At 40.6% G+C, this 15941-nt stretch overlaps 1 protein-coding gene across 9 annotated transcripts in view; it reads left to right on the forward strand.

The window, feature by feature from the left end:
- The window catches only part of LOC138757128 (tyrosine-protein kinase JAK2-like), a 297517-nt gene that overhangs the window by 171521 nt on the left and 110055 nt on the right, over nucleotides 1-15941 (forward strand). For all 9 annotated transcript variants that reach the window (XM_069923956.1, XM_069923994.1, XM_069923978.1 and 6 more), the window contains one exon: nucleotides 15804-15927. In XM_069923956.1, coding sequence (XP_069780057.1) covers nucleotides 15804-15927 — 124 coding nt within the window. The remainder of the gene's footprint in view (nucleotides 1-15803; nucleotides 15928-15941) is intronic.

Below are 15941 nucleotides of genomic sequence, written 5' to 3' on the forward strand. Positions count from 1 at the left end.
ATCGCAGCCATCAATGGCGGCTGCCCTGGTCGTTTCCCTGAAACCCGCAGGGGTGGTGGCATTTACGGGCTTGCACTCCCCAGCGCTTGTGGTAGAAACATCAGGTCGACTGGCCCTCCTCTGGCTTGGTCTTGGGAGCAGCTTGAGGTCGGCTGGCTCCTGGCCGTGCCACCTAATTGAGGGCTGCCTCATTCTCCCTCTTCGTGCACCAGAAGCGTGGGCTGCTGCTCTTCTCGGGTTTGAGAAGTCTTCATCTGTGAGGAGCAGCTAGATGTCTTCCGGCATCTGTTCCAGGAATATCTGGCGGAAGAGAAAACAAGGTTTGTGGTCTTCCGCAAGGGCCAGAATTTCATCCATCAGCACCGACAGACTACGGTTCAAGCCTTAGATGATGGATCCTGGAAATCCGTTGCTGGGGAGTTATCCCAAAAGTTCCAAGCAGCAGGTCTTTGAGGGCAGTATATTTGCCCATAACCAGGGGATGGTGAATGATGTTGTCCACCCTCGCTGCCGTATCTTGGTCCAGAGCACTCACGACATGATAGAACATCGTGGCGTCTGAGGAGATGTTGCGGAGTTGAAATTGTGCTTCCGCCAGCCTGGACCACGTTCTCAGTTGGTGGGTCCAAAAGGGGGGAAGCTTGATAGAGACAGCGTTAACCTCTACTGAATCCATGGTGTTTTGAATACAGAAAAACATCTGGGCTCGTCGGGGGTCACCACTGTGGCGGTGTGAGCAGTGGAAGAAACACAGCCACTACGTTGAGGGTCATTAACGACTGTTTTTATTCAAATTCAGCCCGTCCCTTTAAGGGCAGCATGAGCTCAGTCACCTGGTGTGTCGTGACATCATAATCACTGCCCAGGGTGCGCGCGGGAAGGGCTGCTGGAGTCAGAGAGAAACCTCTGACGATGCTATTTCCCCATGGCTGATACAAGCGGGGCCGGTTCGCCATGAGGATGTGCGCTGCCACACCATAACTATTTTAAAACGAATAAAATTATGGTCACTAGTCCCAGAGTGCTCATCTACCTTGTAACTTGCCTGCCTCATTTAATCCACAATTAATTCTATAGACAAAAATGAAACAGACTCAGGGCCAAGACAGGTCAGAGCCAGTTGTGAGTTTTAAAAAAAAATGACACCTGCTATCTTCAGTGTCAGCGTTACACAATGAGATGGACTTGGCTGCACTGAATCTCTGAGTCTGACCATTGCCACATTCTATTTTGGTCATGGGGATAGAAAGAAGGAGAGACCCAGGGCAGTGTTCGGTGCTTGCCCTACAGTCGATTTATTCAGATCTACAAGCCATCAAGCTGCATGTATCCCAGATCAGTGATCAGTCTAAAGAATAGATTGCAAGAAGCTGTTTTGCATCCATCACTGCAAATTAGTTACTAACTTCCCAAGATTTAGCTGCCTCTGGATCATCATTCCCCAGCCCCAAGTTGCAGACAGAGCTAGAGACCTAAATGCTTCTCAGGATCTCTTTCAGCCAGAGTCTTTCTGCCCCCATTCCTGTATTACCTGTCAACATTCACCTCCAGTGATCTGACTGATTTCTGCCCTGCCCCAGAGTTCTCTCCCTTCATCTGTCCAGGAGACTCATCAGAGATTTCTCCTCTCTCCCTGCTACTCTCTGCAATCTCTTCTCATCATCTATTTCCACCCCATAATAAATAAATTTCTCCCTTGTAAGTTGTGCAGCTGCTGGGTTAACTCTTATGTTGTGAGGGGACAGTGCAACATATTTCATTATCCTGATGCTTGCCAAGTTCATCATCCTGCCTGGGTATCTAGGTGAATTAATCCAATGGCACAGAGGTTCTGTCTGCAAATTTTTCACTATTTGCTGCATCTGATGATACATTAAAACCAAAGCAATGATTGAAGTGGTCAGTCTATGTGCAATAGAGTCGAAAGCTCTGTCTGCCTGCCATCTTCTCCCATTGGATTATTGCTTTGTACTGTAAACCCTGGCATCCAACATCTGTGGGGATTGGTAGAGGCCAGATACGTGAATTTTCAAGTTGCTTGAGATTGTGTGTTGAGTGATTGGTGAACTAAAGATAAGACATGCCAATTTTAAGTTTCTGTATTTTAACTTATTTGTTTTCTACTGGTTGCTTGAGGCTTCCAGTTGCTTGAATTATGGATAACAGGGATTTTAGTGTGCTTTTATATTTGTATTTTGCGGCTCGTAGCCTTCAAATTATCACCAGTTTCAAGTCAACATCAAAATTCTCTCTTTGTCTTGGAATTGGTGTGGTTGTGAACGTTAGAAAGAAGGAGCAGGAAACTCTTTTCTTATTAGTTTTCAACATGTGATCATTTATTGTTAGATATTCTATTTATTGTGCAAGTGAATACACTGGGTCTTGTGGCACGTTGTACCGCTCAACTTGATTCACTCAGTTATCCCCACTCTACTGGTCTCATGATGGAAAGCAGCTGTGGCAGAAATATTCAGACAACTAATCAGTCTTATAAACTGGAATAAAAGATCGCAAGGCATCAGTGCAACGTAGTTGGAATTAAAGTCCATCAGTGGGCTCATGGGAAAGAAAAACTTGGTTTTGAAAGATTCAGCAATCCGTCTTTTATAATTATGAAAAGGAGTCTGATTCATTGCTGGCACGTTACCTCTGTTTGCTCCTCATTTGGGCTGTCTCTGACCCACACAGACAGTCAAGTGCTCTGGGTAGTGGAGTATAAAGTGCAGTATTCTTGGTCCTATCACATTGCCCTGCCATATTCAGAATAAGAATTTATTGTCGTAAACAAGTCATGAAATTTGGTGTTAAGCAGCAGCATCATATGGCAAACATTCGTATTATTAACCATCTTACAACATTACTATATAAAAAAAATAGGGCACAAAATGTAAGGCCGTGTCTTTAGTTCATTGATTATTCAGAAATCTGATGGCAGCGGGGAAGAAGCTGTCCTTGTGTCATTGAGTGCTTGTCTTTAGGCTCCTTTACCTTTTTTCCACTGGCGGCTCCATACTATACAGTGATGCAACCAGCTAGAATGCTCTCCTCAGAGCACCTGTAGAAGTTTACAAGAGTATTCGGTGACATACCAAATCTGCTCAGACACCACACAAAGAGCCTTCTTTGTGCTGATCTGTTACAGGACTCAAAAGTTCAAAAGTAAAAAAAATCTATATTGCCATTACCTCCCAAACAATTCCCAGGACCTTACTCCAAATCCTGGGTTTGAAGCGGAGACACGATTTATCCCATCAGGTATCTCTCCAGCAGAGAATTCCCATCACAGAACAGAATCACTTCCACCAGGGCAATAGGAGAAAATTCCCAGCTCAGTGAGCAGAAAATCACTGGTTTGTCACCTTTCAACCAGAGTGGATGGCAGGTGCCACAGGTTACTCAGCCACTGACAATCTGGCATTCCACCGCTGCCTCTCATATGGATCTGAAGACTGGTGTGTAATTACCGAAAGCTCACCACCACTGTACTTGTGCACTCTGCAAGCTCCAATTTCTATAAATATTGTCACAAGGTGATGATCGGAAACTGCAATGCTCCGATAGCAATGTACCATATTGATGTACTAAATAGTGGGGAGGGCTTTGCCTGTGATGTCCTGGGCTGTGTCCACTACCTTTCGGAGGGATTTATGATCAAGGGTCTTGGTGTTCCCATACCAGACCATGATGCAGCTGGTCAGCACAGTTTCCATCACATCTCTGTAGAAATTTGCCAGAGTTTCTGATGTCATACCAAACCTTCACAAACTCCTGAGGAAGTAAAGGCACTGACATGATTTCTTCATGATGCCATTGGTGTGTTTGGTCCAGGAAAGATCCTCCGAGATAGTAAGTCCTAAGTTCCTAAATTTGTTCACCCTCTCCACCTCTGATCCCCCAGTGATCACTGGATTGTATACCTCTGGCTTTCCTTTCCTGAAGTCAACAATCAACTCCTTAGTTTTGGTGACATTGAGTGCAAGGTTGTTGATAGTGCACCATTCAGCCGGGTTTTCTATCTCCATCCTGTGTGCTGACTCCACCCCTTCCTTTATACAACCCACTACCGTGGTATCGTTGGCAAATTTGTAGATGGTGTTATCGTCGCATCGAGCTGCACAGTCATAGATGTAAAGTGAGTAGAGCAGGGGGATAAGAACACAACCCTGTGGTACTCTAGTACTGATGGGGATTGTGGAAGAGAAGTTTTTACCAATCTTTAATGATTGTGGTCTGCAGATGAGAGGTGTTAACTCCCAGGTCTTGGAGTTTGCTGATCAGTTTTGAGGAGATGATGGTGTTAAATGCCAAACTGTTGTCGATAAAGAGCATCTTGATTAATGCATCTTAGCTGTCCAGGTGTTACAGGGATTTGTGTAGAGCCAGTGAGATGGCATCTGTCATAGACCTGTTGCTACAATAGGTGAACTGGAATGTATACAAGTCACTATTCAGACAGGGACTGATATGCTTCAACACTAGCCTTTCAAAACTCTTCATCACTGTTGATGTAACGTCCACAAAGCTGAATATGCTGTGATCTTTTGCACTCACTCTGAAAATGATTGCTTGAGCATAGTCTGAGAATAGAGCCAAAGTTTTCTCTGACTTTTATGTTTTCCTGCTGATGCATCTAGTTTTTTTTTATCATGGTTATTCTAGCAAGACTGTTCCCATGTCCTTATTTTGGCTTATTGTAATAGTTTCATACTTGTACATTATATTCTCAGGGCCTACTGTTTGCATATGTTGGCCTTTATTAGAAGTATAAACATAGAGACAACTTGCTCCAATTTCATACATCCCTGAGGAGACCACATCTCGAATATTTAGTGTAGGTCTAAGGAAAATTGTACTTTCTAAAGGTAACTAAAGGTTCACCAGATTGATTGCTTCAATTAGGAAAGATTATAATTCCAGGGGCTATACTCTTAGAACTGAAAAGAATGAGAGATGATCCATTCGAAATGTATGCATTTTTCCTGGGGCTTGCTTGGATAGATACAGGGATGGTGTTCTTTCTGAAAAGAATGTCCTGAACCAAAGGACACAATCTAAAAATAAGGGGCCAGCCATTCAAGACAGAGATGAGAAGAAATTTCTTCACTCAGAGAGGAGTGAATCTTTGCATTTCAAGGGGGTTGTGGAGTCTCACTCACTGTGTATATATTCAAGACAGAAGTTGATGGACTTTTGGATATTAAGGGAATGGAGTGATAGCGGTTTATTGAAGGAGAATGGCACTGACAACTTTAAAACCTGCTTCAAACTTTGCATTTGATCCTGGATTTCTCTCACCTTCAGTGCAGGTTGGCAAGAAAATCTCCTCCACAATCTCCATCAGTACCGGAGCACCACAGGGTTGCATACTTCACCTTGTGCTCTATTCGCTTTACACCCACGAATGTGTGGCTCAGTACATCAACAGCACCACCTACAAATTTGCTGATAATACCACTGTAGAGGTCCTGGGAATTGTTTGGGAGGTAATGGCAATAGAAATTTTTTTTGGAACTTTTGGGTCCTGTAACAGATCAGCAGATACAATCACAAAGAAGGCTCTTTGTGTGGTGTCTGAGGAGATTTGGTATGTCACCAAATACTCTTGTAAACTTCTACAGGTGCTCTGAGGAGAGCATTCTGGCTGGTTGCATCACTGTATAGTATGGAGGCGCCAGTGAGAAAAAGGTAAAGGAGCCTAAAGACAAGCACTCAACGACACAAGGACAGCTTCTTCCCCGCTGCATAAAAAGGAGTGATGAGTCAGCGTAGAAGAGGGAGATTGAAAACTTGGCTCAATGGTGTACTAACAATAATCTCTCACTCAATCTTACCAAGACCAAGGAGCTGAATTGAACTTTAGGAAAGGAAAACCAGAGATGTACAATCCAATTATCACTGGGGAATCAGGTAGAGAGGATGAAAAAATATAAATACCTGGGAGTCACTATTTTGAAGGATCTTTCCCAGACCCATCATACAAATGTCAACAGGAAGAAAGCATGTCAGCACCTTGACTTGCTCAGGAGTTTGCAGAGGTTTGGTATGTCATCAGAAACCAAGCCCAGATACCACAAATCAGATACTTGTTTCAGACAGTCCCCTTTAACTTGGGAGAAATGGGGCCATATCTTGTAAAGACCTGCTTCTATATTGGCAGGCGAAAGACCACAGACGTTTCTGCCAGTCATCACTGCTCATGCCAAAGTGTTTCTTAGTTGGTGCATCAGGCATATACAGGATAAGAAATCACAGAATGACTTTCCTATTTTCTCTAATAATTTTGAGGATATTCAATGGCTTAAAGCACATAGAGTAAAACTCGGAATATCCGAAATGGTCAGGACCGGGCCTCTATCGAATAAAGAATATTTTTGGATAAATGGTCATTTTTTAAAAACAGCCCTTGTAACAGTGTTTAAACAACAATGGAAGGCTTTTTAAACATTAAAATAATGTTTATTCACATCAAAAAACAACCTGAATAAAATAAGATAAATCCAACAACAAAATCTCAAAATTCTACTCAAAGGTTTTTCCAAAATTCGATAATTTTTTTTTCAACCTGTGGTTTCAGTTTGGCTCTGAAAAAAATTCAGATAGCAGGATTTTTGTTTGCTTTAGATGTCCTCATTTATCTGAATTATTTTGGAAGTGAAATGGCATCATTTGGGTTTCTAAAGTTTTTGGATAAATAAGGATTTCTGATTTTGAAATCCTCAATTAGCCAAAAAAAATGTTTTGGAACCGAACAGATGTCACTTCTGGGTCCAAAAATTTTTGGATAACTGAGGATTTCAGATAATCGGAGTTATACTATATTATATAATGTGATCCAATATCTTTGGCTTTTGAAACTTCAACTGCATTTCCTTTTTGGTCCCAATAAACCTTGTTGGGACCAATGAACATAGGAAAATGACATTAATACTGTTCCAAATTTTCCTCTCTGCTTGTTCTTTGTCATAGTGATGTGGAAAGAGTAGAGTCAAAGTGAATATTTCTGAACAAACTTTGAAATTACTTTCCAAAGAATGAGGGGCCTAATGCTTTTCATCTTTCTGCAGTTAATACACTACAGTTACTTGAAAGTGCCACTCTTGGGCAAACCTCAAGAACAGTATAATAATAAAGGGCATTCATATCTTTAATCAAACTTCTCTCTCAAGGACACTTTTCAACTATAATATTGAGTCACACCACATGAGACAGGGCCACTGGTAATTCCGCACCAATGCTTTGGAAAGTTAGAACTCTTGTCTGTGTATCTGCTTTCTGCATACAGGTAGAAACTGAAGAGAGCTGCACCAAAAGAAAAGACAGTACAGAAATGGCCTATGGAAGCAGAAGAGTGGCTTGGTAACTGCCTGGAATCAATGAACTGGATTGTGTTTAAAAACTCAGTGGTTGATTTGAATGAATGTGCCAGATTGGTTACCGACTTTATCAAGAAATGCATGGATGAGTGTGTTTCTGTTAAGACTATCCAGGTGTACTCTAACCAGAAGCCTTGGAATAACCAAGAGATGCGCACACTCTTGAAGACAAGATTGAGTGTGTACCCATGTACACATACCGTGAGTACCCTAACCAAATGCTGTGGATGAATCAAAGGATTCGCAACCTGCTGAGGGGTAGTTAAAGACTGGTGATCCACATCTCTACAAGAAGTCCAGGTCCAGGCTACAGAAGGCTATCTCAACAGCAAAGAGGCAATTCCAAGTGAAGCTAAAGACAGAATCAGATACTCGCCAGTTTTGGCATGGCTTGCAGGCCATTACATCCAACAAGGCAAAGCCTAACATCATAAATGGCTGTGATGCTTCACTCCCCGATGAGCTGAACATCTTATAAAATTCATTTTGAAAAGTAAATCTCAACAGTACCAATGAGAATCCCTACAGAAGCTGGCAACCCTAAACCGTTGCAAGGTGTCAAACGCTAATGCCGTACCTGGCAGGGTACTAAAAATCTGTGCCAACCAACTAGATGGACATTTTCAATCTCTCACTGCTGCTGTCAGAGGTTGCCATCTGCTTCAAAAGGACATCAGTCATATTTGTGTCCAAGTCGAGGGTAGCCTCCATGATTAATGCCCAGTAGCACTCATGTCTACTGTAATAAAATGTTTTGAGAGGTTGGTCATGGCCAGAATTTAACTCATTCCTAAGTAAAGACCTGGACTATCTGCAATACACTTGTATCATTCCACAGCAGATGCTGTCTCGCTGGCTGTCCACTTAGCTGTTGATCAACTAGACAACATCAACATATAGCGTATATGCTGGCACATGGGACAACTCTGTATAAGACACCCAGAATTTTGTCTAAAATGTAGGTTTTGAGCAACACCTTTTGTAAGATGACCCTCCCAACACTGGCATTTACTGGTGACCAATGGATACTATTAAAAACAAATCACAATTTTTTAATACCAAATTACCCTGTAAAAGTTTTCATTTTATGTATATTTTAAAATAAACCAACATTTGCTCCTGTAACAGGCCATTTAAACCCTGTACAGAGTCGACAGCAATTGAACTAGGTGGATGAACCTCGCGGGGAAGTGATGAGACTTCATTGATAACCATCGAGACATATGTAAGATTGCATTGGAGCTGGCTAGAAGATGGCAATGGTGTTGAGATTTCACTGTCAAGGTTTGCATTTTATACTCGGAATATAAGATGACCCCTGATTTTGAGCTGACATTTTTAAGTTTGGATCACCCTATACGAAGGCATACACAATATATTCGGCTTCTTTTCATCAATTGCAACTCAGCTTTCCACACCATCATCCCCTCATTACTGGTCAGCAATCTTCAAAACCTGGGCCTCTGCAACTGGATCCTTGACTTCCCCTTCGGAAGATCACAGTCAGTGCAGATCAATAACAATGTCTCATCACTTACAACCTCAAGGATGTGTGCTTATCCCACTGCTCTATTCACTCTGCATCCATGACTATGTGGCTAGACACCAGTCAGATCCAGTTTACAAATTTGCCAATGACACCAGAGTTATTGGCAGAATCACAGACGGCAATGAGGAAGTGTCCAGGAGGGAGATAGACCAGCTCGTTGAGTGGTGTCACACCAACAATCTTGTACTCAACGTTTGTAAAACTAAGAAATTGATTGAGGAGAACACAAACCAATCCTCATTGAGGAGGCAGCAGTGGAAATTCTGGGTGCATCGTTAAAAATCTATCCTGGGTTCATCATGTGGATGCATTCACGTAGGCTCACCAGAAGCTATATTTTGTAAGGAGTTTGAGAAGATTTGCTGTGTCACCAAAGACTCCTGCAAATTTCTACAGGCACAAGGTGGAGAGCATTCTGATTGGCTGCATCACTGTTTGGTATGGAATTTGGTTGAGTAACTGAGAGCTGTGAACTCAGCCACCACAATCATGGGCATTACTCTTCACCCCCCCCCATTAAGGACATCTTTTGGAGCCAATGTCTCAAGAAAGCAGCTTCTATCATTAAGGACCCTCACCACCAAAGGAGTCTAGGACAAGAGGTTACCATTTCAGGATAAAAGGACATCAATTTAAAACAGAAATGCAGAGAAATTTCTTTAGCCAGAGGGTCATGAGTCTGTGGAACTTGTTGCCACAGGAAGCAGTTGAAATGAGGTCGTTGGGTGTGTTTAAGTCAGAAATTGACAGGTATTTGATTAATCAGGACATCCAGAGTTATGGGGAGGCCAGAGAGTGGGGCTGAGTGATAAGGATCAGCTCTTGATTAAATGGCAGGGCAGGCTCGATGGGCCAAATGGCTCTTTTATCTTGTGACCACTCAGACCATACCTTCATCTCATTACTACCATCAGGAAAGAGATACAGAAGCCTGAAGATGAGCACCCAACATTACGAAAACAGCTTCTTCCTCTCCGACATCAGATTTCTGAATGGACAATGAACCACAGCCACAACCTCACTTTTTTCTCTTCATTTGCACTAATTATTCATTTTAAAATAAAGTATATATGGAAATGTATTGCAATTTTTTGCACCTATAATGCACAATACTGCTGTTGCAAAACCACAAATTTCATGATACATGATAATGACAATAAACATGATTCCAATCTGTGCTATTCCGATCAGGAGATTCAGAAATATAGAAAAAGACCAAGTACAACCTCCGGAAGTCCATTACTAACACAAAAAGTAAATTCAGGATCAAGCTTGGCAAGGCTTCCATAAGGCAAAACAAGGCAGTAAGTATCATTAGCTGTGATGCATCACTTCCAGATGAGCCCAGTGCCTTCTCTGCTCACTTTGAAAGGGAAAATAATGATGCAGGCTCACAAGTCCCACTGTCCCCAGCGACTCTGTGACACTATCATCCTTTCTTAACCAATCGTGAATATCAAGATGTGACCTCACAACTGAAGTATTAGGTCTCCACCTTTGTATTCAATTCCTTTTGTAATAAACAACTTAGATTCCCCAAACTTGCAGTACTTTACAACCAGTCTTTGGCCAATCATGCAATCCAGGCACGAAGGGATAATCAGACCTCTGATCTCTTAACATTAAAATCAGGGGCATTTTTATTTTTCTTGTCAAAATTGTTATTTCACATTTTCCCACGTGATACGTTATTTGCCAGATCTTTTGCCATTTGCTTTTCCTATTTATATACCTTTGTAACCTCCTTAAGTTTTTAATCACAATATGCTCTCCTTTATATCTTTCTGTCATCCACAAATTTAGCAATCGATCCAAGTAATTAATTTCAATTTGAACCCTCGGCATTGATTCCTCAATTCACCTGGTTAATGAACAAAGGACCCAGTTAAGCCTACGGTCTGCTTTCTTTTGCCAATCTTCATCTGCTTCATGATCTTTTTTTTCCGCCCTGACCCCTGATTTGGTACCTTATCACATGAAATCTCTCTTTCTCATCAGTACTTCTTGAAATTAGTGAAAGACCATTTCCCTTTACAAAAACCTTTGCCTAGTTTCATCAAATGTTCTTGTGCCCTGAAAGATATGTCCATGATCCATGAATGTCACTTTTCACTGCTAGCTTCATGACAGGTTATTCATTGTTTACATGAACCATTTTAAGGATATTCTTTTTTAAAATTTCATTTATAAATATAGAACCGCACAAAAAAAAGCACATAATAAAAAATAAGTCAAATCAATACAAATACATGTGGCGCATAAAAAGAAAAAGAAAACATACCTATATACCACCCCCTCCCCACTTCTATCTCCCGACAAAGAAAAAGGTAGTGAGAAAGGGACAAAAGACCCTCAACAGGGGTGCCTATTTCTTCAACGTTTCTTATAGTATACTGAGGCCTTAAGGAGAAAAGGAATGTCCAAGCCTTACCATTTTAAGGATATTCTTTATGTAGTAGGCTTGTACTTTGGGTTTCAAATTGAAGTCCCCATCATAGTTGATTACCCATATTTATGTTTTTTTCCCATACCTCACCCAGGCAATTTTGCGATAGAATTGTTCAGCACAAAATTGTAATTTCATTCAGTGGGTCCATATTTGTGTTCAAATTGAACATGTATTGCTTGCCAACTTCACTTTTACCTACATTGCTTCACCTTAAATGCACTGATGCATATTCTTTTGTACATTCTGAGGTTGGAAGTTCCACATTTTCATTGCCCTTTGAGCAAAGAATTTTCCCCAGAAAATTAAATGATATTTAATTTTAAATTCCAGTTTGTTTCAACTTCCCTACAGCTTGAAACATGTTCTCTGTTTATCCCACAAAGCTCCTATATTGTATACACAACAACATGCAGTTCACATTGATGGCGACAAGCATCAAATCACACAAAGCAGAGTGCAGCCAAAACACTAGTTTTAATAGACTAATATATACAGCTAAGTCTTGAGGTCTTGTCTCTGTGCAAGCCTAGGCCAGAATAAGGGGTGGGGGTATGGGTCTCCACCGGTTTATATATGCAAGGTCACCAGGTGAGCCACCTGGTAACCTAGTGGTGTAATAACATACCACCACACGCACACCAAGTACAGTGGTTCAAAAAGATAGATCACCACCACCTTCTCGAGGGCAATTTGGGATGGACAATCAAAAGCTGGCTCAGCCAGCAAAGCCTTGAGTGAATTAAAAAAACGGCTTTGCCATTCCCTTTCTCAGTGAAGGGTGTAATTTTCAGTCATTCCAGATCACCGAGCCCACTCAGAACTAAAATGAAAACAGGAAACAATGGAGCAATCGACAAGTCAGGCAGCATCTGTAGAAACAGAAACAATCAACAATATTAGATCTAAGGCCCTTCAACAGAACTGGGGAAGAGAGAAAATAAGTTAATTTTGAGTGGCAGTGAGGAAAGAACAAAGGGAACATTTCTAAAATAGTAAAATCAAATCAGTAAACATGACAGTTAAATAGCAGATTATACTTCATGTAAATATTTCACTAATGCAGTGGCCCTGGGACTTAAACAACTGGCCAAATATATGGATAGAAAGTGGACATCTGAGCTAAAGTGACAAGGGGCTGAAAAAAAACAATTCTGCTACAGATAGAAGAAGGAATAATTTCTGTACTGTGACAGAATATATAGAAATATTTTTGGGAGATAAATTGGGAAAAGTAGAGTAGGTCACATACATATACACACTTTAAAACAGATTTTATTTGAAATGCTTGAGAATTCATATTATTACAGAAACTGAAGATTGAACTATTACCTTTCTGCAAGGCTTTCGAAGAGTGCACAGAAAGGTCACTAATGGGTTCTTGTCACCTAAAAACAGCAGATGAACCAGAAGACTGACTTCTATCATTTGATGGAGAAGGTCAGGTGCTTTTGCAAGCAATCTATGTGTGAGTCAGAAAGAGAGAAGGGTCAAGCAAGTGGTCAGTGTGAGAGAGACACAGAGAGAAGCTTGCTGGAACTGAAGCAGAAGCTCTGGAGTGTAAGATGGATATACAACTGGCTGTCTAGTGTTTTTTTTTAATAAGAGGAACAGAAAGGAACTCTATGGTAACCTGAAAGAAAGAGGTTATTATCTGGACAACCATGATGGGGCAAGTTTCATCAGCAAGACATTGAGGTGACTAATGGTGGTATCTCAGTTGTGGAAATTCTGGAACCACACATCTCTCTACCAAACTTACAAGAACCTTCCTGAGCGGTAACCATTTACCTTTCGAGCACCAAAGCCTGGTGAACTTTATACATGTTAAATTCTGTGCACAGTGTAAGAATTGCCTGCAACCAGAGAACTTGGAAGAATGAGAAGTGAGGTTGGACTGTGAACCAAATAACTTTCTCACTTCCTTTTTCTTTGTCGGGGGTTAAGTTAAGTAAGTTAAAAATAGAGATAAGTTAAAGTTTGATTTTGTTTTCATGTTTAAAGATAATTAAAAACAACATTTGTCATGGTGAATATCTATTGCTGCTGGGTTTTGGGGTCCTTTGGACTTGTAACAGTACTAAAAGCAGATAATGCAAGAAAAACTTAGCTGATTGGGTATTATTGATGTGGGGGGGGGGGGGTGACAGAACAAAAAGAATATTCCTGATAGCAGCAGCTCAGGGTTGTTGTTGGGATGTGTTGTTTCTAAAGTCATCTAGTTGATAGGTTAATGAGGGGAGCTAGAGTTGGAGAAATGAGATGTCATCTGTATGGTGACTGGAAGCAGCTGGTGGATAAGAGGAAAACATTACAGTTAAGGAGCAGAGATGACCCTTAAGGAAGTTGGATCCTTCCGACTCCAAGATGAGAGCTTGGATGGAGGTGAGGTCTATAATGTGATGGTTAAAATCTGTTCCATTGTTTGAATATCATGTGTAGGTGAGCTTTCATTGAGCAGTGAAGCAGAGTATGCTGGTTAGCATTACTCATTGTTCTCAGATGCCTCTACAAATAAGAATTTATATCAGTGCACTGCACAGCTAGCACAATCAAGCTTTAGGTAAAATTAATTTGTGTGATAGTTAAAAACATATGGTTATATAAGAACATTGCCAAGCCCTTCTCTTTCATTTGACAAAGTGAGAAGCAGATGCATCCATTTCCTGATCCTGTTCAAAGATTGCATCTGTCCCAAATTAGGATGCCTGGGAACAACGATTGGCCAGATTCCATTGCCATAATCCTCTTGCTGTCTCACCTGAAGCCAGCCCAATCCACCACCTGGCCTATGGACTAAAAAGGGAATTCAACAGTAAAACCCAAAGCTAGGGTCAGAGATTAAGTGGCAAGGGAAAGCATGGGGATGTATTCCTAAATAGATTTTACATAATTGGAGAATTAAAGGTTATGAGGAAAAGCAGGTTGATAGAGCTGAATCCACAGTCAGTTTAGCCACAATCTTTATGATCTTACTGAACAACAAAGCAGACTCAACGGGCAAGATAGTCCACTCGTATTTCTTGTGTTATGTTCTTATCTCTCATGAACCATTACCAGAATCATAAAATAAAGATTAACCACTTGACTGGCTTGCCCTTTTACAAAAGATGACCTCTGCCAATTTAAAATAATTTCCTGTAGCTCTCCCTCTCTCACCTGCTAAAAGAGCAAAACAGTTAATTAAACAATTAATTTATATAAATAGATTCTTGCTGCTTTGTTGCTTAACAGCCAATTAAAAATCTTACTGATGCAATTATTTTAAGTTATATAATTGATTATCTCCTATTTCTTCCTTCAGTTTCCACTGGCATGAGTTTGGAGTTGTTAAAAGTTAGGCCCTTTGTAACATTGTAAGACTTTCTCCTTTCTCCTTTGTTTCCTCCATAAATAGATTTTTTTCCAACAGGTTTTACTTGCTAAATTTCCAATACACTGCTATGGTAGTCCATTTGAAACTTAAAACTGCCAAATGAGGTTCCAGTCAGTGCCTGGCATGTTCTGTATCTAATTTTATGCAAAGATTTATTCAATGAACTTATAATAAGCCAAGATATAGAATAGGACTTTGATATATTTTAGTCTTGATAAACATTGGATGACTATGCCTATCCCTGGATGCGACTGACAAGTGAGTCCCTCCAGCTTCCCAATTGTTTGCTGATTTGATGGGTTATTTTTAAGTTCAGAAATGTGATTTCCCATGTATACTTTTACAGTATTTCAATTTTATTTAACTGGACAAGGAGCTAACTTTTCATGGAAAAGGCAAGGTTGAACCAGTAAAGTCTCCATTTCACCTTTCTAAACAAAAAGGTCTAAAATGGCAAATTGCTTTTCTGATGATTGCCAGCCAGTAATGGGGAACACTTGAGCAGGTACATTAACTTTTGATGCTTATAAGTGACTCATGACTAAAGTGTCTGCATTGAAAGTACAGAAAGTCCCCGACTTAAGACCAAGTTCCATTCTGACCGACCGGTCTTATCTCAAAATGGACGTAAGTCGGAAATTCACTGTATCCATTTTATTGTTTATCAAATACAACATGGCGGCCACCAATATCTGTATTAGACCAACTGTTTTGACCTTTTCATAAGGAGTAAATCAGCTTTCAATCACTGAAGTTACTGGTTTCTTCCAGCATGTTGATGAAATATTTCCAAGTGATGATCTGCACTCCTTGAGGGTACTGTGATTAACTGATCATTCATTCATTGCAAAAAATAAAGCCAAAATTAGGATGATGTTTTCCAGCAAAATTAAATGACTAACAGCTGTGATTTTGATTAAGTATTCTGATTAGCTACAGCTTTTTGATTCTGTGATAACTAAGTATATTGCTGCTGCCATTAATCAATCAAGTTAAAGCTGAGGAAAAGTCAGTATTTTAGCTTGAATCGACTAAATCAAGATATTCCTGATTCATTAGGCATCGCCCCAGTGTACAACTCCCTGTTTGCTCTGATGAGTGAGAAGGACCGGACCTGGTATCCTCCAAACCACATTTTCCATGTTGATGAATCAACAGATGAATGTGCTATCTATCGACTCAGGTAGGTTGAAATCT

The sequence above is a fragment of the Narcine bancroftii genome, chromosome 1 (assembly GCF_036971445.1).
Source record: "Narcine bancroftii isolate sNarBan1 chromosome 1, sNarBan1.hap1, whole genome shotgun sequence".
In the NCBI taxonomy this organism is placed as follows: Eukaryota; Metazoa; Chordata; class Chondrichthyes; order Torpediniformes; family Narcinidae; genus Narcine; species Narcine bancroftii.